Source organism: Oncorhynchus keta, chromosome 21 (genome assembly GCF_023373465.1).
Source record: "Oncorhynchus keta strain PuntledgeMale-10-30-2019 chromosome 21, Oket_V2, whole genome shotgun sequence".
Classification (NCBI taxonomy): Eukaryota; Metazoa; Chordata; class Actinopteri; order Salmoniformes; family Salmonidae; genus Oncorhynchus; species Oncorhynchus keta.
In genome coordinates, this window is record NC_068441.1 from 12,078,646 (window position 1) to 12,102,477 (window position 23,832).

The 23,832-nt window shown below is 44.1% G+C and overlaps 1 protein-coding gene across 2 annotated transcripts in view; it reads left to right on the forward strand.

Annotated features, from left to right (window-relative positions):
* LOC118399846 (cadherin-4-like) overlaps positions 1-23,832 on the forward strand; it is a 244,939-nt gene that overhangs the window by 215,413 nt on the left and 5,694 nt on the right. For both annotated transcript variants that reach the window (XM_052473342.1, XM_052473341.1), the window contains 5 exons: positions 3,718-3,855; positions 10,387-10,572; positions 10,762-11,015; positions 15,781-15,923; positions 17,231-17,467. In XM_052473342.1, the coding sequence (XP_052329302.1) occupies positions 3,718-3,855; positions 10,387-10,572; positions 10,762-11,015; positions 15,781-15,923; positions 17,231-17,467 (958 nt within the window). The remainder of the gene's footprint in view (positions 1-3,717; positions 3,856-10,386; positions 10,573-10,761; positions 11,016-15,780; positions 15,924-17,230; positions 17,468-23,832) is intronic.

Genomic DNA, 23,832 nt, shown 5'->3' on the forward strand with positions numbered 1-23,832 from the left:
ATTTTACCTCAGAGTTTGCAGCAGTGTTCTGTTCTTATGGCCCTAGATGCCTTTCAACCCTTCCCATTAAAGTCCAAGAGCTTAGGCCCGTGGGAAATGCGCTGCTTTTGTTCTGTTTGGTGAAAGAAGAAGGCGTATTTCCTTTCTTGAGTTGGGCTCTAATCTAACAGAGATACTTATTTTCAAAGATCTATAGGACTCATTAGAGACACCATTAATGGCTTGTTAGGGCAGACACACGGACGGAAGAGGCTAGAAGAGTGTGTGTATGTGTGTGCTGGGTTAAACTTCTATCAACTGTCAGGTTTGGAACAAAGTGCTGCAGGACAGCATGTCTCATTCCCCCGACTGTGTCAGAGTGCCACCTGCTGTTGGACTTAACACACCTTTCCATGCTTGATCAAAGACTATGCACGTCTGCTACTCAGAGTCAGGCTAGCCACAGGACAGCAACTATCCAGGACTACTGTTACCCTGATGTAGCTGAATGAAGGGTGTATCTACTGCAGTGCACGATGAGAAGAGATGGTATTGATCTTTCATTATGACTGTAATAAAGCGCAGCCCATATTGAGTTTTCATTAATAGAGCTGGTCTAGTTCAAATTAACATGTGGAGCGAGTCCTAATGACTCTGCAGAACTTTAAATGACTCTGGGTGAGTTTAAGTGTTTTAAAAAGCCTTGCTGGATCAACTGACCTGACTATTAAGCACACTGCTCCTTGATCAGAGAGCGAGAGAGACGGAGAGCGAGAGAGACGGAGAGCGAGAGAGACGGAGAGCGAGAGAGACGGAGAGCAAGAGAAACGGAGAGAGAGAGAAACGGAGAGAGACAGAGAGAGAGAGAGACAGAGAGAGAGAGAGAGGGAGAGACAGAGAGAGAGAGAGAGGGAGAGTGTGAGACGGAGAAAAAAAAATAGAAAAGGCACTGATCTTTCCCCAGCATTATACTGGCCTCCATCAGGGTTCATTAGCCAGCCACCTGGGTTCCACCCTAAATGCGTCTGAGATTCAGGTCCTGACCCCAGAGCTGTTATAGGCTGTGTTATCGAGGTCAACCGTGCAGAACTGGCCCAGGCATAGCAGATAGCAGGGCTGCTGAATGGTGAAAGGCTTGAAAAGAGGCCCTTTCAGCTGAACACAGGGTAACACTTTATTTGAATAGTCTATCTACAGAATATCAGTAACATTTCAAATCAAATGTATTTATAAAGCCCTTCTTACATCAGCTGATATCTGAAAGTGCTGTACAGAAACCCAACCCAGCCCAGCAAGCAATGCAGGTATAGGAGCACGGTGGCTAGGAAGAACTCCCTAGAAAGGCCAGAACCTAGGAAGAAACCTAGAGAGGAACCAGGCTGAGGTGTGGCCAGTCCTCTTCTGGCTGTGCCGGGTGGAGATTATAACAGAACATGGCCAAGATGCTCAAATTTTCATAGATGACCAGCAGGGTCAAATAATAACAATAACAAGTTGTTGTTGACGGTGCAAAAGGTCAGCACCTCAGGAGTAAATGTCAGTTGGCTTTTCATAGCCGATCATTCAGAGTATCTCTACCGCTCCTGCTGTCTCTAGAGAGTTGAAAACAGCAGGTCTGGGACAGGTAGCATGTCTGGTGAAGAGAGAGAGAGAGGGAGGGGGGGAGACCCTAGCGCCCCCCGGACACATAAATACTGGCGATACATCTGACGATACCCCCGGACAGGGCCAAACGGCCAGGATATAACCCCACCGACTTTGCCAAAGTACAGCCCCCATATTGCTAGAGGGATATCTTCAACCACCAACTTACCATCCTGAGACAAGGCCGAGAACAGAGATCTCCGCAACGGCACAAGCCAAGGAGGTGCGCCAACCCAGACAGGAAGATCACGTCAGTGACTCAACCCACTCAAGTGACACACGGCATGAAAGAGCACGAGTAAGTCAGTGACTCAGCCCCTGTAATAGGGTTAGAGGCAGAGAATCCCAGTGGAGAGAGGGGAACCGGCCAGGCAGAGACAGCAAGGGTGGTTCGTTGCTCCAGGCAGAGACAGCAAGGGCGGTTCGTTGCTCCAGTGCCTTTCCGTTCACCATAACACTCCTGGGCCAGACTACACACAATCATATGACCTACTGAAGAGGTTGAGATCGAGTCTGCATCTCTCACATGGGTAGGCAGACCATTCCATAAAACTCGAGCTCTATAGGAGAAAGCCCTGCCTCCAGCTGTTTGCTTAGAAATTCTATGGACAGTTAGGAGGCCTGCATCTTGTGACCATATCGTACGTGTAGGTATGTACGGCAGGACCAAATCAGAAAGATAGGTAGGAGCAAGCCCATGCAATGCTTTGCAGGTAAGTAGTAAAACCTTTAAATCAGCCCATTTCAAGTAACTACTAACCCTAACTCTAACCTTAACCTTTATCCTAACCATAAACTTAGCCCTAACCCTTATTCTAAACCTAACCCTAGCCCTAACCTTAACACTTATCCTAACCCTAAACTTAGCCCTTACTCTAACCCTTTTTCTAAACCTAACACTAGCCCTAACCTGAAACCTTATCCTATCCCTAAACTTAGCCCTTACCCTACCCTAGCCCTAACCTTAACTCTTACCCTTATTCTAAACCTAACCATAGCCATTACCATAGCAAACAGTTGCTTATCAACAGATAGTTTGTTGATATTATAACCATCTGTAGAGCATCTACCGATGGAAAATCCAGACTATCCAAATATGGTGTGACCGAACATGGCAGTAGACTAGGCTGGGCTTCCTCTTCACACTGACTGACCTGTCCTTGACGTCCATTTTTGACACCAGCACAATAGGAGGTTTAGCCAAAAGGATTAATGAGAGCAGAGAGGAGCGGCGACTCTGAGAGGCTTACAGGGAGAGACCAGGGGAGAGCCTGGGAGACTGGAGAGAGAGATGGACTGGCGAGTGGGGCGAAACTATCGCTGCACTGATGGACACAGTGAACTTTCAGCACCATGGACAGCAGCAAAGTGTCAATGAGTTTTGTTTTTGAGTCAAAATAATATATACTGTAATGCGGTGTGTGCAGTGTGTGTGCATCTGTGCGTGTTATGAGAGGGAAGGAGGGTGAGATGAAAAGAGAGGAGAAGACAGTGTCTGCCGTATCTTCTCAGTGTGAATGCATGTTATACTGTCTGACGTCATGATTGACTGTTCTTTCAATGGTGGTCTGTACGGCAGCACCGCCTCTTGCTATTCTCTCCCATCTAACTGGCCTAAATAATGTCCATTCACTCTCTTTAATATTTGCAGCATAGTGGTTCTTCTTAAAGGGATGGCACCTCCATTAGAGTGAGTGATGATGAGGGTTGCTCAGAGAGCTAAAAGCAGGGACTTGTAGGCTATAATGGATGAGCCTTTCACTCGCGCCCGTTGGTCCCTCACTTCCTAAGCCTTTGTGTGTGTGTGTGTGTGTGTGTGTGTGTGTGTGTGTGTGTGTGTGTGTGTGTGTGTGTGTGTGTGTGTGTGCGTGCGTGCGTGCGTGCGTGCGTGCGTGCGTGCGTGCGTGTGTGTGTGCGCGCGCGTGTGTTCATGAGTTTGCACATAAGTGTGTGTGTGTCAGGTTCAGAGCTATTTGTGCTAGTTATTAATTTGTTTGTTTGTCAGTCAGCCCACCTAGCTATAGTATGCTCAGAACTACCTTCACCCTCTATGACGTCTTATTTAACTAACGTGAATGTGGTGTGTCTTTCCAGAAAGTGTCCCAGTACACCATCATCGTCCAGGCCACGGACATGGAGGGGAACCTGAACTTTGGCCTGTCCAACACGGCCACCGCCCTCATCTCTGTGACCGACATCAACGACAACCCTCCCGAGCTGACCGCCAGGACGGTGAGTCTGCTCTCCACCCCTGGACGGACCTCTACTGTAGGGCCACACATCTGTATTCATGACAGGATCAGCTGATGGATATTCACCAGGGCAGTGCCCCAACTCTGTTGTAGATGCAGTCCATGTGTCTGATGCTATCTTAGAGAACAAGATTTCATGGCTCTTTGACAGGAGGTTAGAGAGATGGAAAGAGGAGCGGGACAGTGACATGTGGAGAGATAAACAGCAGGCGAGGACAAATAGGAGGACCAAAAACACGGAGAAGAAAGGGGTCAGAGGGAAACAGGGAGCTACTGCAGTAAAGGGAGAGTGTGTCGGAGCGACATATGGAGGGACAGAAAAAGAGGGATGAGAGAGAAAGATCATAGGCATGCTGTTTGGTGATGGGAGCAGCCCTCCCTCCACTCTTTCTGCCAGCAGCCTCTCTGGTGACCATGGTTTGTCTGCAGGCATCTGGCCCCAGTCCCATACACATCCGCACTGGAGGCAGCCTGACTTCTTCTGGCCCACTTTTTTTGTGTGTGTGTGTGTGTGTGTGTGTGGGCGTGGGACTGGGTGTGCATCACGAGGGAGGGGTAGTCTCTCCCTTCATTGGTCTTTCTTTCTCCCTCCCTTTCTCCTTTTTCTGTATGTCCATCCATCTGCAGAGGGAGGAGTGTGTCCACGTCACACGCTGCCTCCTCTGATGTGTGATCCATCTCTTGGTGGCACGGCGGTATCTTCACTGCGTGTGCCAGGCAGGCAGCTGTGTAGTTCCAGCCGGTTGCTCTGATAAGAGGCCCCAGCTGTCAGAGACTAACCCACTGAACAACGCCTCTCCTCAGACTGCTCTGTCCTGTCTCTGTCACTCCCCTCTCACAGGGGAACACTCAAACCTCCACACAGCCACACTCCTCTCTCCTCTACTCTATGTCTCTACTCTCTCCACTGTTCAATCTCTGTATGCTGTTTGCTAGTGTATCAGACATGGTGTTGGGCAGTGGTGGGAAAAATACCCAATTGTCATACTTGAGTTAAGGTAAAGATACCTTAATATAAAATGACTCAAGTGAAAGTCACCAGGGTAAAATACTACTTGAGTGAAAGTCTAAAAGTACAGTTGAAGTCGGAAGTTTACATACACCTTAGCCAAATACATTTAAACTCAGTTTTTCACAATTCCTGAACATTTAAAACTAATAAAAATTCCCTGTCTTTGGTCAGTTAGGATCACCACTTTATTTTAAGAATGCGAAATGTCAGAATAATAGTGGAGAGAATTATTTATTTCAGCTTTTATTTCTTTCATCACATTCCCAGTGGGTCAGAAGTTGATATACACTCAATTAGTATTTGGTAGCTTTGCCTTTCAATTGTTGAACTTAGCCTTCCACAACCTTCCCACAATAAGTTGGGTGAATTTTGGCCTGTAACCTGTAACTGTAACCTGTAACCTGTAACCTGTAACTGAGTCAGGCTTGTAGGCCTCCTTGCCCGCACACGCCTTTTCAGTTCTGCCCACACATTTTCTATTAGGATTGAGGTCAGGGTTTTGTGATGGCCACTCCAATACCTTGACTTTGTCGTCCTTAAGCCATTTTGCCACAACTTTGGAAGTATGCTTGGGGTTATTGTCCATTTGGAAGACCCATTTGCAACCAAGCTTTAACTTTCTGACTGATGTCTTGCGATGTTGCTTCAATATATCCACATAATTTTCCTTCCTCATGATGCCATCTATTTTGTGAAGTGCACCAGTCCCTCCTGCAGCAATGCACCCCCACAACATGATGCTGCCACCTTTGTGCTTCACGGTTGGGATGGTGTTCTTCGGCTTGCAGTCCTATTTTTGTTTCATCAGACCAGAGGACATTTCTCTAAAAAGTACGATCTTTGTCCCCATGTGCAGTTGCAAACCATAGTCTGGCTTTTTTTATGGCGGTTTTGGAGCAGTGGCTTCTTCTTTGCTGAGCGGCCTTTCAGTTTATGTCGAGATATGACTCGTTTTACTGTAGATATAGATACTTTTGTACCTGTTTCCTCCAGCATCATCACAAGGTCCTTCCTTCACAAGGTAGCTTTTCTGGGATTGACTTCGCACCAAAGTACGTTCATCTCTAGGAGACAACGTCTCCTTCCTGAGCGGTATGACAGCTGTGTGGTCCCATGGTGTTTATACTTGCGTACTATTGTTTGTACAGATGAACGTGGTACTTTCAGGCGTTTGGAAATTGCTCCCAAGGATGAACCAGACTTGTGGAAGTCTACAATATTTTTTCTGAGGTCTTGGCTGATTTCTGTTGATTTTCCCATGATGTCAAGCAAAGAGACAGTGAGTTTGAAGGTAGGCCTTGAAATACATGCACAGGTACACCTCCAATTGACTCAAATTATGTCAATTAGCCTATCAGAAGCTGCTAAAGCCATGACATCATTTTCTGGAATTCTCCAAGCTGTTTAAAGGCACAGTCAACTTAGTGTATGTAAACTTCTGACCCCCCTGGAAGTGTGATATAGTGAATTAGAAATTAGATAAACAATTGTTTGAAAAATGACTTGTGTCATGCACAAAGTAGATTTCCTAACCGACTTGCCAAAACTATAGTTTGTTAACAAGAAATGTGTGGAGTTGTTGAAAAATGAGTTTTAATGACTCCAGTGTATGTATTATGTGTATGTAAACTTCCGACTTCAACTGTATGTGGTTTTAAATGGAAAAGTATAAATCATTTCAAATTCCTTTTAACAAGCAAACCAGACGGCACAATTTTACTTTTTATTTTATTTACGGATAGCCAGGGGCACACTCCAACACTTAGACATAATTTACAAATTAAGCATTTGTGTTTAGTCAACCAGATCAGAGGCAGTAGGATCTTTTATTGATACGTGTGTGAATTGGACCATTTTCCTGTCCTGCTAAGCATTCAAATGTAAGAGTTGCTTTTAAGGGCATTTTTATTTCCACTTCTTGCTAACATTATTGTTGTTGTTAATTATCAACCAAAACGATGCTTCTATTGGGACCAATAAAAGAGTACTTTTGGTTGTCAGGGAAAATGTATGGAGTAAAAGAGTACAATATTTTCTTCCGGAATTTAGTGAAGTAAAAGTCAAATTTGACAAAAAAATATAAATAGTACTTTAATGTATTTTTACTTAAATACTTTAAGGTACTGGTGAGGTGGGGGAGTGTTGAGTATCCTCACTGCCTCACTTAGTTTAGAACCATATGGCATTGCAGGGGAGATAATGAATTATACCAGCTATAGAACAACCAGGATGACAATGAGGGAGAAAAGAAAAGCTCTGGCAACATGGTTTAGAACACATGGTTTGGAACACAAGAGTCAAACTACGTGTTCCAATAGTAACAGATGGATGGGCCTCTGTTGTGGAGGGACAGTGGTTGTGGTGGTGCAGAGGACAGGAGAGGGAGGAAGAGATGATGAATGGGGAAAGGAGAGGACATGTTAGTCATATTGAGGCAGCTGTCTTAGTATCTTACTGCTGTGTATTCGACACACACACACACACACATAGAGCTTTACCCGCAGGCACACACACACATACACATTTTCCTATAAGATTTCAGTATTATCCAGTTTCTCCGTTGCTTTGTTTGTCAATTCCTTTTCTTCTCTTCCCACACAGCAAACTCCACTCGGAGCAGTTCAGTAATTATTTGTGTATGACAGACGCAGGAAAGCATGTGCATCTCTCAACGGGAGATGGAGAGAAAACATAAGCACACTAATTAAGTAAAATTGCTTGCAGGGGTATAAACCAAGCAGATATATTGCTTCTAAATTTTTTTTAAATTAAAAAAGCCAAATGTTTTATTCATTTGAGAACATGGGCATGAATATGAGAGTGTGATGTTCGTCGTTATGTGAAAAACAAAAAGACAATGGTACTTGCCACAACTCATTAGGCTGCATTCAGCGACTGTATAATCTCACTCTCCTAGGGTTATGGTAATGAGATCTAATCAAGTGCATCACACTCAAACTAAACTCTATACTCCTGCCGACGTTTTCAATTCACATCCACATTGATCGGTGTTTGGAGCAGTAGTCTGTAGTTTCATATGTTCAAATATCAGCCGCTGGATTCCAGTAGACCTTAATAGCATGCTATTCCTGGTCTACCTGAAGAGCGTCTGTGTGTGGCAGACTAGTTGTCTCTCATACATTGTAGAGTTTTGCTGAGGCTTGTTACTGAAGAACAGTCAGGGGCATACTGATGTAGGATCTTAATTTGGCCTACGTATATTGTCACAGCAAAATAATCCTGAAGCAACAGGATTTGAACGTTTAGTCCATAATGTTTCTTGGACATTGGTTAGGCTATTAGTTGGCCAAAAGTAGGCTACATGAAAAGTGCCATACAGTTAATATAACCGTGTTTTAGTGTGGGTTTTCAGTGAATTTATGTCAATCACAAAGGTCATCTGCATTTCCTGCGGTGCAGGAAAATTCTCAGCTACAATAGAGTGATCAAATTAAGATGCTATATCTGTTGGCACAGCAGACTTCATTAGCTGTTAGTGATAGTAGATGCGCCACTGCATGAGGCACTAGTGTGACATGTAAAAGGCTGAAATGATGTGGGTTGCCAATGCCTGGGGCTCCATCACCATCACAAAGAGGATATAATAACACCCTTAATACTGATTCAACTGTTCACCCTTCTACTCAGAGAGAAACATTGTGAGAGTTATTTTTAAGGGCATTTTTATTTCCACTTCTTGCTAACATTATTGCCCTTTTGTTGTGGTTGTTGTTGTTGTTCTCAACCAAGACTATGCTTCTATTGAGAACAGTAAAATATCCCATAGAGCCATATTGAGTTTTGGAGCTGATTCTCTTTCCTTCTCTCTCGTCGTGAGAAAGGGAAAACAGAATGCAGTGCTTTCTAAAACGCTGTATCATCACAAGGCTCAATTCTTATATTATTCCGTTAGTTAGTCTCAATTTAATCTCCAATTAGGTGGTTAGTAGCAGTTCAGTGGGAATGAATTCCCAGTGAGGATCTGGATCTGAATCCTCTTGACTTTCAAAGTCAAATGTTGATGCATTAATGAGATTGGAGTTTACCATATCATTCTGAATTGAACCTGTCCTCAGTCATTTTTCAATCAGAACCCATTGCTGGGCACTCCAGCTCCCTAGCCAGTAACGAGCATAGGCTCCCATCAGGCTCTCTTGTTTGTCTCTCTGGCTGCTTATCAGACGGACTACCTGTTACTTTCAAGGGTGGCGACATCTTCCCACAGCCCATTATCCAGTTAGAACCGTTCCATAAGGTTTTTACATCTCATTCTCCCTCTCTCTCTCCCAGCGTTGCCGTACAAGCTTGGAAGGTTTTTTTTTCCTGTCTGTGTTGAAGCTCGGAGTGAAAATAAAATAGAGGAGCTGACACACCACAGAGAATGTGCATATTTAATTTGTTCTGTGCTTATCGGCGTGGCAATGCTGCAGGGGACAGGGGCTGGGGAGGAGGAGGAGGAGAGGGGGGTTTGGATGCAGCCCCAGCGCCATGATGAAGCCATTAGAGTGAACAGCAGCTGGCAGACACACACCATAAACCAGTTAACGCATCACAAGAGGAAACAGGGATTACTGTCTGACAATAAAAGCTGTGGTGTGTGTGTATTGTGTGTGTGTGTGTGTGTGTGTGTGTGTGTGTGTGTGTGTGTGTGTGTGTGTGTGTGTGTGTGTGTGTGTGTGTGTGTGTGTGTGTGTGTGTGTGTGTGTGTGTGTGTGTGTGTGTGTGTGTGTGTGTGTGTGTGTCTCTTGAATATGAAAGAGACCGCTGCAGAATGTGTTCACTTTGTTTGGGCTAAATTCCTGTACAGTAGGTTTTTGTGTATGCCGCTTTGGCTCTGACTATACCTCTGAGTTTTCTGTATCATTGAGTGAGACTGAATAGTTTTAGATTGGAATATAATGAAGATCATTACCCAAAGATGGTTCGTGCCATCCATTTAATTACAGTACTTATTTCAGTTCTTAATTGCTAAATGTGCAGCATTAGATGTAAATGGATAAACACTTCATTGAACAAATCCATTGGTTTGTATAAAGACTTCCACACATTGACATTCAGCAGTATTAGGAAAGGCATTACTATTATACAAACGCTGTCTCTATTATCTAAAATCATAGAAATATCTCACTTTCTCTCACTACCTCCCTCCTTCACTCCCTCCTCTCTCGCCTTCCCTCCGTCACTCCCTCCTCTCTCTCCTTCCTTCCGTCCCTCCCTCCTCTCTCTCCCTCCTTCCGTCCTTCCCTCCTCTCTCTCCTTCCTTCCGTCCCTCCCTCCTCTCTCTCCTTCCTTCCATCCCTCCCTCCCTCCTCTCTCTCCTTCCTTCCATCCCTCCCTCCCTCCTCTCTCTCCTTCCTTCCGTCCCTCCTCCTCTCTCTCCTTCCCTCCGTCCCTCCCTCCTCTCTCTCCTTCCTTCCTTCCCTCCCTCCTCTCTCTCCTTCCGTCCCTCCCTCCTCTCTCTCCTTCCTTCCTTCCTTCCCTCCCTCCCGCTCTCTCTAGTTTTCGGGGGAGGTCCCAGAGAACAGGGTGAATGTGGTGGTGGCCAATCTGACAGTGATTGACAGGGATCAGCCTCACAGCCCCAACTGGGCTGCCCAGTACCGCATCGCCAGCGGAGACCCCCAGGGTCACTTCCTCATCCGCACCAACCCTGTCAACAATGACGGCATGGTCACTGTGGTCAAGGTAGGGAACTACTTTACTGTTTAAATAAACAACTCCAAGTGCTAAATTATGATTAACTTTTGTTCCATATTGATATGGGTGCATTTGAGTTATTTCATTTCTCTTTCATCTTTCTCTCTCTCTGTCTCCCTCCCTCACTTTCACCCTCCCTCCCTATATATCTTTCTCCCCACCCCTCTCTCCCTGCAGGCAGTGGACTATGAGCAGAACAGGGCCTTCATGCTGACAGTGATAGTCTCTAACAAGGCCCCTCTGGCCAGTGGGATCCAGTCTTCTCTCCAGTCTTCAGCGGGGGTCACCATCTCCGTACAGGATGTCAACGAACCCCCTGTCTTCCCTTCCAACCCCAAGTCCATCCGCTTCGAGGAGGGTGTCCCTGCAGGCACCACACTCACCGTGTTTGCTGCCCAAGACCCTGACCTCTTCATCCATCAGACTGTCCGGTATGTTAGGAACTACAGACTGTTAGGAACTACAGGCTTAATTTCAGATAGACGCTGATTGTATTTTGCATGGATTTGGCCGTCATAAGGCTGAACTGCCTTCTGTGACATTCTTAACTGACCTGCTCCCAAAACCAAAGTCCATTCATTTCCCTGTTGCCTAACAACGAAGGAGGAAAGGTTACATCATAATAAGCTGGACTGTGTCCAGCTACTCTTTCCCCCTCTTCCCCTCTCCCACATACTCACTGGGTCAAAGGTCATTGAGCCACTCCATCCCCAGATTCAGCACCAATCAATTCCACTCTCAGTTCAGTCGGACACCCGTTAAAGAATCGATGCAGTGCAGGCAAACAAATAAACTCTAAAAACAGAAGTTCTTCTCAAAAATGGATTCACTCAAACTTAGTCTTTCACTGTTGCTTTGTCTTCTGAGAGCCACAGAACTCCTCTTTCTCTCTCGCTAGCCTCTCTCTCACTCCTTTCACTCTCTCTGTCTCTTTTTTCTCCTTCATTGATGGGAATTCAGCCCTTTCGTCTTCTCCAGAGATGTCGTGGCAGCCGACAGGCAGCTCATGTTCGGACAGCCTGATCACCACTGGCTGATTCACTTTAGTGACCTTGCCGACAGATGACGAGAGGAGCTGCAGTCTGTGTGTGTACCAGAAGACTGCTCTTCCTTCCCTGTCACTCCTCCCCCTGCTTTCTCATGTGGAGGGGGAAGAAGAGCGGTGGAGAGGGGAGAGGAGAAGAGAGGGGGTAGACAGGGTCTGATTTGCCAGCTGGTTTTACTGTCAGACTTGGGGGAAGTGGTAGCGTGCATGGGTGGATCGTAGAACTGCACCACAAGCTGTGTGCCCTTCTCCATGTGCCAGCCTTTGCCAGCTGGGTGTCAGAGAGAGGCGTGAGTGCCCCCGGGCTGCAACCGTGGCATGGAGAGAGAGATGACAGAGCCTCTCACAACAACTAGAGACCCCTGTTTCACCTGCCAAGGGACATCAAATCCAAACTGACACCCAAGTCTGTTGGCGTGACGTTCTGACTCTCATTTTCTTGTTATTTCGTCTTCTAATCTGTTGATTTCCCCACGATGAAACGCCACATCGATACCTCAATGTATTTCTCAGTCATTTACCTCCCTCCGTCCCTTGGAATCTAAATGTGGCAGAGTGTTTCATTAAGAGGAGATAGATTTAGCTGCTTAGCTGCCATTATCTCCCACACATCTCATTGGCACTCGCTAACTTGTGTCATCCTCCAGCGTGTTCTCTAATTAGACCTATTCTCATCATCATCAGCAGCAGCATCAAACCTCTCGCCAGGCATCTGATCTCACTATACCTCTGTCACTCTCTCGTTCTCTCTCTCTATATATATATATATATATACATTGCCTTGCGAAAGTATTCGGCCCCCTTGAACTTTGCGACCTTTTGCCACATTTCAGGCTTCAAACATAAAGATATAAAACTGTATTTTTTTGTGAAGAATTAACAACAAGTGGGACACAATCATGAAGTGGAACGACATTTATTGGATATTTCAAACTTTTTTAACAAATCAAAAACTGAAAAATTGGGCGTACAAAATTATTCAGCCCCTTTACTTTCAGTGCAGCAAACTCTCTCCAGAAGTTCAGTGAGGATCTCTGAATGATCCAATGTTGACCTAAATGACTAATGATGATAAATACAATCCACCTGTGTGTAATCAAGTCTCTGTATAAATGCACCTGCACTGTGATAGTCTCAGAGGTCCGTTAAAAGCACAGAGAGCATCATGAAGAACAAGGAACACACCAGGCAGGTCCGAGATACTGTTGTGAAGAAGTTTAAAGCCGGATTTGGATACAAAAATATTTCCCAAGCTTTAAACAGCCCAAGGAGCACTGTGCAAGCGATAATATTGAAATGGAAGGAGTATCAGACCACTGCAAATCTACCAAGACCTGGCCGTCCCTCTAAACTTTCAGCTCATACAAGGAGAAGACTGATCAGAGATGCAGCCAAGAGGCCCATGATCACTCTGGATGAACTGCAGAGATCTACAGCTGAGGTGGGAGACTCTGTCCATACAACAATCAGTCATATATTGCACAAATCTGGCCTTTATGGAAGTGGCAAGAAGAAAGCCATTTCTTAAAGATATCCATAAAAAGTGTTGTTTAAAGTTTGCCACAAGCCACCTGGGAGACACACCAAACATGTGGAAGAAGGTGCTCTGGTCAGATGAAACCAAAATTGAACTTTTTGGCAACAATGCAAAACGTTATGTTTGGCGTAAAAGCAACACAGCTCATCACCCTGAACACACCATCCCCACTGTCAAACATGGTGGTGGCAGCATCATGGTTTGGGCCTGCTTTTCTTCAGCAGGGACAGGGAAGATGGTTAAAATTGATGGGAAGATGGATGGAGCCAAATACAGGACCATTCTGGAAGAAAACCTGATGGAGTCTGCAAAAGACCTGAGACTGGGACGGAGATTTGTCTTCCAACAAGACAATGATCCAAAACATAAAGCAAAATCTACAATGGAATGGTTAAAAAATAAACATATCCAGGTGTTAGAATGGCCAAGTCAAAGTCCAGACCTGAATCCAATCGAGAATCTGTGGAATGAACTGAAAACTGCTGTTCACAAATGCTCTCCATCCAACCTCACTGAGCTCGAGCTGTTTTGCAAGGAGGAATGGGAAAAAATGTCAGTCTCTCGATGTGCAAAACTGATAGAGACATACCCCAAGCGACTTACAGCTGTAATCGCAGCAAAAGGTGGCGCTACAAAGTATTAACTTAAGGGGGCTGAATAATTTTGCACGCCCAATTTTTCAGTTTTTGATTTGTTAAAAAAGTTTGAAATATCCAATAAATGTCGTTCCACTTCATGATTGTGTCCCACTTGTTGTTGATTCTTCACAAAAAAATACAGTTTTATATCTTTATGTTTGAAGCCTGAAATGTGGCAAAAGGTCGCAAAGTTCAAGGGGGCCGAATACTTTCGCAAGGCACTGTATATACTGTGTATCCATCTCTCCACACAGTGACAGACACATTTTAACTGAGTAATCACGTTGATTTACATTGTTTTATTGAGAAGAATATACACTGAGTACACAAACATAGGAACACCTTAAGTTGCATTCGCGTGTCAGTGTTGCCTGCATGAAGGTTAGGTCCTTCACCTGTAATTAACCTCTCCACTCTCCACTTCAATACTCATTTGTTTCCTTTCTGCAAATTGCATTTCATTTGGATCAGTTTACTCTTGTCAACTGTTTACATGACAGAACCGAGCTGCAAGAGGACCATTCTGTTTCCTGATGCAGGGGAGATGGTTGCGAAGGGGACCCTATCTGGAGGTTAAGATTAAACACAGGGTATTCGCTGATTCCACTTGTATGATATATTAAGGCGTTATTACCAATGTTCCCTCTACTCTGCGTGCGTGTGGGGGTGTGCTGTAGCCCCATGACTGCCTTGCAGCTCCCCGGGACTGCCTTGCCACTCCCCGGGACTGCCTTGCAGCTCCCCGGGATTGCCTTGCAGAGCGCAGAACCACTCTCAGCCCATGGAGAGAAGCACGAGATTGAACTTCACTCAACTTTCTAGATTTTTCCCTGTTAGTTAACAACACTATCAATGTTTCCCTTTACTGTGGCAATTGTGATCGAATTAACGCAACAACGCAATTAACGCAACAAGTTCAAACCGCTTTAGCCACTTTCAATGCAACATACAGTACCCTAACAAAACCAACTATGCAAGAGATTTTGTTGTTCGGCAGAACACATTGGAGTAGGATTCTATTGTGCATGACTCAGCCCATACTCTACACAGACCGGTGAGGCATAACCAATCAGAGCTGCAGTAGGCCTATACGCAAATAGCCGTTGCCATATATGGATCTGTGCCATTTACTTTGAACTGGACTGTGTTTACAGCTGTGGTCGTGAGTAGATGCGCTTGTATTGAGATCAAAGCAAGAGCTGCATGTGGCTGCGTGTGCACATGTTGTTCATATCCTTTGCTAGTTAGTGAGTTATTAGCCCAGTTATAGATCATTTGTAGTTAGCTATCGGGAGTGATTGCTTCCTACAAGAGTACAAGACATACATTTCTAGACATCTTTAAAAAAGCCACAGCTTTTTTGTTGTCTTAAAGGGGCAGTGTTGTATTTTGAGACAGGCTTGAATAAGTTAAGTAGCCAATAGGCAGAGGTTAGTATAATTTGTCTGATTCTCTGTAATAATGGTATGGGAATAATAATGCATTTTATTTTGTAAAGCGGTTTCTTCCATCAAACAACACAACATTTTCAGTCAGCTCCTTGTCTGAAGGACAAGTGGATTAACATGTTAATGTCAGACCCTGTATGTTTGTTTCAAAAGTCTCATGGAATGTTGGCGTACATTGAACACCACATATTGGCTGCTACTGCAGGCTGAATGATAGAACTGCTTTTTCCATGTTAACATGTTATAGGATGCATTTTTTTCATTTTTTTTTTATGGTGGCCAATCTGGTAGGCCTATATTGTGATCAAATAGTCACAGTAGTTTGCTTGGCCACTGTTCAAACTGTAAGTTAAAGCGGGTACAGCCTCAGTGTTCACAGTAAACTCGTGCTGGAAGTTGCACAGAATTTTCACAACATTCAAGTTTGCTCTCGGCAGACCTGAAATTTGCTTAGTGCCGAAATAATTAGATGTAACATTGGTCATCACTCTGCGATATGTTGTAACAGTTTCTACTGTGTGTCTCCAGGTACTCGAAGCTGTCTGACCCAGCTAACTGGCTGAGGATCAACAGGACCAACGGTCAGATCACCACCATGGCCGTCCTGGACAGGGAGTCCATGTATGTCAGGAACAACATCTATGAGGCCACCTTCCTGGCTGCCGACAATGGTAAGTCTGGTAAGTGAGTGAGTGAGTGAGTGAGTGAGTGAGTGAGTGAGTGAGTGAGTGAGTGAGTGAGTGAGTGAGTGAGTGAGTGAGTGAGTGAGTGAGTGAGTGAGTGAGTGTGTTGCCTGCACAATGCATCCCATGTGTACTGTGGAGAGAAGTGAAATATATGTCTGAATGTGCCACAGGTGTGTGCTTTCAAAGCTGTTGTAGCGATCGGTGAAGTACTCTAAAACCATTCGACCCAAACCATTACAAATAGAGGTGTGTGTGCTCTCTGTGTTTGAGAGGGAGGGCCCAGGTGGTGTTGTACCTCAGAGATATGAAGGATTGGATTGCGGGAATGAGGTGGGTTGCTCTCGAGCATGCAGAGTTTCGGCCAACAAGCTGTTGACGGCCTATTGATTTCAAACACCAGTCGACACTGGGATATATTGTACTTTGATTGAGTTTTGCTTTTATTTATTCTGCTCCACCAAGGAGGGAGCTCAACAAAGCGCCAAGCCAATCATTACAGACAAGCAGTCGATTGGGGTGCTCTGCGGTGCTGAGGCAGTAGAGCTTCACATACTGGCGCTGTAACTCATGCATTGTGTTACTCTCTAATAGGAGAAACAGTTGGATCTCCTCAGTGTGATGAGCTTGGTTGAACTCCATTCATGCAGACAGTGCCGCATCCGTTACTTAGCAGAAAATAGACTGGTAATCAGTCAGCTATACAAGACTGTTAGTCTGTTGGCCACGGACTGTAGGTCAGGGTGCGTTGTTATAGTGTCAGAGTCTGACTGTACTTTAGGATGTGTTTGTTGTCATAGTATATCGTAGGTATGTTTCTCCTCATTTTAACAACAGCCCCCGTGTGCTGTGGGAGGGAGGTATGTGGTGCTTTCCAGTAAAGTCATGTTCATGTGTCCTTTGAGAGTGCTGGGCTCTGGACTCGCACAGAGTGGAATATTTATGTGCCGTTTCATTTGTTATGGCTGTCATCACTGGGAGCGTTCACAACAAATGCTGTATTCTTCCATCACTCTCAAACCCTCCCGCAATATTCTCTCAGCTCCTTCATTTCCCTCTGTCCCTTTTCTGTATTCCATTTGGATGATATTTCCTCCCTTCAGATGGAAGTGTTTTTAGGAACTGTATACGCATGAAGTTACCCTCTTCGCCTCGGATTGATTACATTTGTCTCTCCCTTCTCACCCCTCTCTATTTCTCTCCTCCCGCCTCACTCACCCCTCCTCTATCTGTCTCTCTTTTTCCTCTTTCTCTCTCCTCCGCCCTCCTCTGCCACCCCCTTCACCCTCTCTCAGGCTCTCCCCCAGCCAGTGGGACAGGCACCCTACAGATACATCTGATAGATGTGAATGACAACGCTCCAGTGCTGTTGCCCAAGGAGGCCCAGGTGTGTGAACGGGCCAGCCCCCGCTCCAGGGTCAACATCACAGCCTCCGACGCCGACGCTGACCCTCACGTGGGGCCTTTTGTGTTCGAGCTGCCCTCCTACCCCCCTAGCGTCCGACGCAACTGGACCGCCTCCCGCATAAGCGGTAAGACATGGCTAGCCTGGGTCACTATTGAGAGATCTCCACCAGAGGTGTGACGAGTCAGAATTCAAATACTGAAGCCCCGTCTCCACACAGTCCCAGTATAATGCTTTCTGTTGATTTATATTGTCTAATGTGTGTGTGCGGATGCTCGCTCCCTGTGTGTTTGCTGCTGTGTGACAGATGACAATGGTGTGGTCTCAGGCTGATGGACTGTGGTATAATGGAGGTCTTACAGTAAATTACACTATTCTCCCAGAATGGCTCTGTCTCATGTTGACGTATGAGCTGTGTGCTTTGTGACAGATCACATCCATTCATCTCTCTGCACTGATAGACAAGATGCCACCCCTACAGATTAATCTATGACACTATTTATTTTAACAATCCGATACTACTGAGGGCTATGTTTTCCGCTATGCCACGGTGAGGTCTAGGGGATCCATTTGGTATTCCCTTTCTTTACACAAAATATGCCTCTTAAATAGAAAAGAACTCGACTCTGAAGTCAAGAGATAACTGCATGTTATGGTAAATACAAGATGAAGAAATGGAGACAAGCAAACACAGTGAAACAACGCGACCGTGGACCAAGTAGCTGACGACTTGACTTAAGTGAATTTAGAGACACTACTAACCGAATTTCGCACCGGCAGTGGCAAACTGTCCAAGAAGATGAAGAAAATATCAGATGATTTCAAAAACTCTAAGCTGATATGACTTAACCGGGTTAGCCCTGGAGAAAATCATAATTATGGGACTTAATGAAACAGGACGGAGGACTTCAGATGCCGTTCAAGCCTTTGTTTTGTATATTTCCCCCGAAAACAACCGAAATGAATTCAGAATACCTGGAAAAGGTAATACCACAACTACTGGGCCAGGAGAACTTCACAAGGGCTCCCACAATTGAACGAGCACATCGAACAGGCGGCCCGAGAGAGGACACGAGCAGCAAACCAAGGGGCATCATCACAAAGTTCCTTAACTATAGGGTCAAAGATAAAGTTGTACGGCTGACCAAGCCAAAAAGTGGAGTAGTCGGACCTTTATCAACGCCGACATGAGCAGAGACCTCTACATGAAAAGCTGAGAATTTGACCCGATAAAGAAAAGCTATGGGAAAAACAATTACCCCGCACATCTACAGGTAAGACGGAAGGAAATAGACAGACCTCACACTGAAATCAGCTAAATAAGCTACCTGATTCCTGGATAACCTGGACAAGGAGAACAGTGGATATGGCCATGAATGAAATGTATAGACTACAGGACAGCCTTTACAACAGACGATGTATGACAGATGGGGCACTGGACTATTGAACTTTTTAGGCTACTGAAATGATGGACTTTTACACCCCACCACATCAAAGACACAAAAGAGAACAGTATGTGTTGTTAAGGCCTTCCCTCACATGCCTATTGGAACGAAAAGCACAGCACCGCTCAGGCCATCTGTCTAAATGAATAACACTTTTATGACTATTGACTACGCAGCATGAATGGCAAACCATTCATTGGTAGGCTGTAGCCATGAACTATTTGTTTAAATAAGGAACTGACAAGTGAACAAGACAACATGATGATTGGTGTGATCTGGACAATTATTTTTGAACGGTCCCCAGCCGATAGGCTGTAAAAGCCTGAGTGGGTGGGAAGAAATGAAATGTCCCGTATGTGGGGGGATAAAAGGCTGGGAGATATGGAATATCATACAGCCGAAGACACTGAAATTGTAAGCACACAATACTTTTATTTCCGTTGCATTTCTCTCCCTTCCTCCTGTTTAACACGTTTCATTTACTTTCGCCCGAATTTAGGCATCATAACGGGGAAGTTGATATGCGAGTTGGAAAATGTCTTATCAATGTGGGCAACATGATATCATCACGTTCCGATTATCCTTTTCTTTTCTCTTTTCCCATAGAAAGTGCATTGAATAATGTTAGTGAATTGGTTGAATGAATGTTGAACAAACATGGACAATTGCCGAGTTTATAAAAGAGAGTGACAAAAACGCAGGCTATGTGCACCAAGCCGACAATTATGCACCTTTCAATCATTATTTCCAGCTCTTTGTTGGACAATTATATCAAAATGAATTCATTAACTGAATCCCAAGGTGGAATGTGCAAGAAATGTAGCTAGGCCAACTGAACATGTAGCTGATAAACTCTGAAACAACACGTGAACAAATGGCACTTGCTTTGCCTCTACCAGTGCCCAGAGCTCTGTACCCCGGTGGGTCAAGACAAGTGAGCCCCACATGTGGATGTGTACAGTACAACGGAACTGTAGGCTACTCCAGTGGTTATAGGCCTGCATTTGTTTGCATTTATTTAATTGGAGTTGAACACATTTTTCTATTTAATATACTATAATGATGCCTAATGCCTAAATAATCCATTTGATTTTATTCTCAATTAACAGAGTGATGGCAAGTGCTTTTTATGTTGTTTTTCTCTTGTTATTGCCCTTGCGAGGGATAACTTAGTCCTTTGCTTTGGAAAAGCAGAGGTAAGCCTATCACTCTGGCCAGAAGAAATGATGTATACTTTGGACGGGTCTCATCTCTCTCAGAAGGTAGAACCAGCCTTAGACAGGACTCCTTAATCGTAAACACTGTATTTGTTTCACCAACACAAATTACAGTGCATTCGGAAAGTATTCCGACCCCTTGGCCATGTGGCTTTCCCCACATTTTGTACCCCATAATAATAATAATACCCCATAATAACAGAGCAAAAACAGGTTATTAGAACTTTTTGCAAATATATTGTAAATAAAAACTGAAATGTTAAATTTAGAACGAAAATAAAAACTGAAATGTTACGTTTACATCAGTATTCAGACCCTTTAGTCAGTACTTTGTTGAATCACCTTTTGCAGTGATTACAGCCTTGAGTCTTCTTGGGTATGACGCTACAAGCTTAGCACAACTGTATTTGGGGAGTTTCTCCCATTCTTCTCTGCAGATCCTCTCAAGCTCTCTGTCAGGTTGGACGGGGAGCGTCGCTGCACAGCTATTTTCAAGTCTCTCCAGAGATGTTCGATCGGGTTCAAGTCCAGACTCTGGCTGGGCCACTCAAGGGCATTCAGATACTTATCCCGAAGTACTTAAGTAAAATACTTAGTACATTTCTTGTTAACAAACTATAATTTTGGCAAGTCGGTTAGGACATCTACTTTGTGCATGACACAAGTCATTTTTCCAACAATTGTTTACAGACAGATTATTTCAATTATAATTCACTGTATCACCATTCCAGTGGGTCAGAAGTTTACATACAGTAATTTGACTGTTCCTTTAAACAGCTTGTAAAATTCCAGAAAATTATGTCATGGCTTTAGAAGCTTCTGATAGGCTAATTGACATCATTGAGTCAATTGGAGGTGTACCTGCGGATGTATTTTAAGGCCTACCTTCAAACTTGGTGCCTCTTTGCTTGACATCATGGGAAAATCAAAAGAAATCAGCCAAGACCTCAGAAAACAATTTGTAGACCTCCACAAGTCTGGTTCATCCTTGGGAGCAATTTCCAAACGCCTGAAGGTACCACGTTCATCTGTACAAACAATAGTACGCAAGTATAAACACCATGGGACCACGTAGCCGTCATACCGCTCAGGAAGGAGACACATTCTGTCTCCTAGATATGAATGTACTTTGGTGCGAAAAGTGCAAATCAATCCCAGAAGAACAGCAAAGGACCTTGTGAAGATGCTGGAGAAAACAGGTACAAAAGTATCTATATCCACAGTAAAACGAGTCCTATATCGACATAACCTGAAAGGCCGCACAGCAAGGAAGAAGCCACTGCTCCAAAACCGCCATAAAAAAAGCCAGACTACAGTTTGCAACTGCACATGGGGACAAAGATCATACTTTTTTGGAGAAATGTCCTCTGGTCTGATGAAACAAAAATAGAACTGTTTGGCTATAATGACCATCTTTATTTTTGGAGTGGGAGGCTTGCAAATTGAAGAACACCATCCCAACCGTGAAGCACGGGGGTGGCAGCATCATGTTATGGGGGTGCTTTGCTGCAGGAGGGACTGGTGCACTTCACAAAATAGATGGCTTCATGAGGAAGAAAAATCATGTGGATATATTGAAGCAACATCTCAAGACATCAGTCAGGAAGTTAAAGCTTGGTCGCAAATGGGTGTTCCAAATGGACAATGACCCCAAGCATACTTCCAAAGTTGTGGCAAAATTGCTTAAGGACAACAAAGTCAAGGTATTGGAGTGGCCATCGCAAAGCCCTGACCTCAATCCCATAGAAAAATTGTGGGCAGAACTGAAAAAGTGTGTGCAAGCATGGAGCCCTACAAACCTGACTCAGTTACACCAGCTCTGTCAGGAGGAACGGGCCAAAATTCACCCAACTTATTGTGGGAAGCTTGTGGAAGGAAACGTTTGACCCAAGTTAAACCATTTAAAGGCAATGCTACCAAATACTAATTGAGTGTATGTAAACTTCTGACCCACTGGGAATGTGATGACAGAAATAAAAGCTGAAATAAATTATTCTCTCTACTATTATTCTGACATTTCACATTCTTAAAATAACGTGGTGATCCTAAATGACCTAAGACAGGGAATTTTTACTAGGATTAAATGTCAGGAGTTGTGAAAAACTGAGTTTAAAGTTTAAATGTATTTGGCTATGGTGTATGTAAACTTCCGAATTCAACTGTATGTAAATAAGGTATTTCTGTTTTTATTTTTATTTTTTATACATCTATAAATATTTCTAATGACCTGCTTAAACTTTGTCATTATGGAGTATTGGAGTATTGTGTGTAGATAGATGAGGAAAAAGTACAATAAGAAACCATTTTATTTACGCTATAACGTTAAAAAAATGTGGGAAAAGTCAAGGGGTCTGAATGCTTTTCGGACTGTGACTGTACATAACATGGACTTGTAATACTAACACTCACTCCGCAGTGGTTGGGAGCTGAACACGCAGCGATCCAGACTCTACTATCGTAGATTACACCTACAGACTGATATTAATATATGTATATATATTATATATATATATTTTTATAATGATCATGATAATAATATATACAGTACCAATCAGAAGTTTGCACACACCTACTCATTCAAGGATTTTTCTCAATTGTTATTGCTATTTTACTATTTTCTAGATTGTGTAATAATAGTGAAGACATCAAAACTATGAAACAACACATATGGAAAAATAAAAAAAAACAGTGTTAAACAAATCAAAATGTGGGGGGGGCATACAAAGAATAGCCCTAATTGGTAAAGGACCATATCCATATTATGGCAAGAACAGCTCAAATAAGCAAATAGAAACAACAGTCCATTGTTACTTTAAGACATGAAGGTCAGTCAATACGGAAAATGTCTTTCTTCAAGTGCACTCGCAAATACCATCAAACGCTTTGATGAAACTGGCTCTCATGAGGACCGCCACAGGAAAGGAAGAAACAGAGTTACCTCAGCTGCAGAGGATAAGTTCATTAGAGATACCAGCCTCAGAAATTGCAGCCCAAATAAATGCTTCACAGAGTTCAAGTAACACACATCGGAGCATCAACTGTTCAGAGGAGACTGTATCAATTAGGCCTTCCTGGTCGAATTGCTGCACAGGAACCACCACTAAAGGACAACAAGAAGAAGAAGAGACTTGCTTGGGCCAAGAAACACGAGCAATGGACATTAGACCGGTGGAAATTTGTCCTTTGGTCTGGAGTCCAAATGTGAGATTTTTGGTCCCAACACCTGTGTCTTTGTGAGATATGGTGTGGGGGAACAGATGATCTCTGCATGTGTTTTTCCCACCGTGGAGCATGGAGGAGGAGGTGTTATGGTGTCGGGGTGCCTTGCTAGTGACACTGTCTGTGATTTATGTAGAATTCAAGGCACACTTAACCAGCATGTGTACCACAGCATTCTGCTGCGATACGCCATCCCATCTGGTTTGGGCTTAGTCCCACTATCATTTGTTTTTCAACAGGACAATGACCCAACACCCCTCCAGCCTGTGTAAGGGCTATTTTACCAAGGATAGTGATGTAGTGCTGCATCAGATGACCTGGCCTCCACAATCCCCCGCCCTCAACCAAATTGAGATGGTTTGAAATGAGTCGGACCGCAGAGTGAAGGAAAAGCAGCCAACAAGTGCTCCGCATATGTGGGAACTCCTTCAAGAATGTTGGAAAAGCATTCCAGGTGAAGCTGGTAGAGAGAATGCCTAGAGTGTGCAAAGCTGTCATCAAGGCAACGGGTGGCTATTTGAAGATTCCCAATTATATTTTGATTTGTTTAACACTTTTTTTGTTTACTAAATGATTCCAAGTGTTTTATTTCATAGTTTTGATGTCTTCAC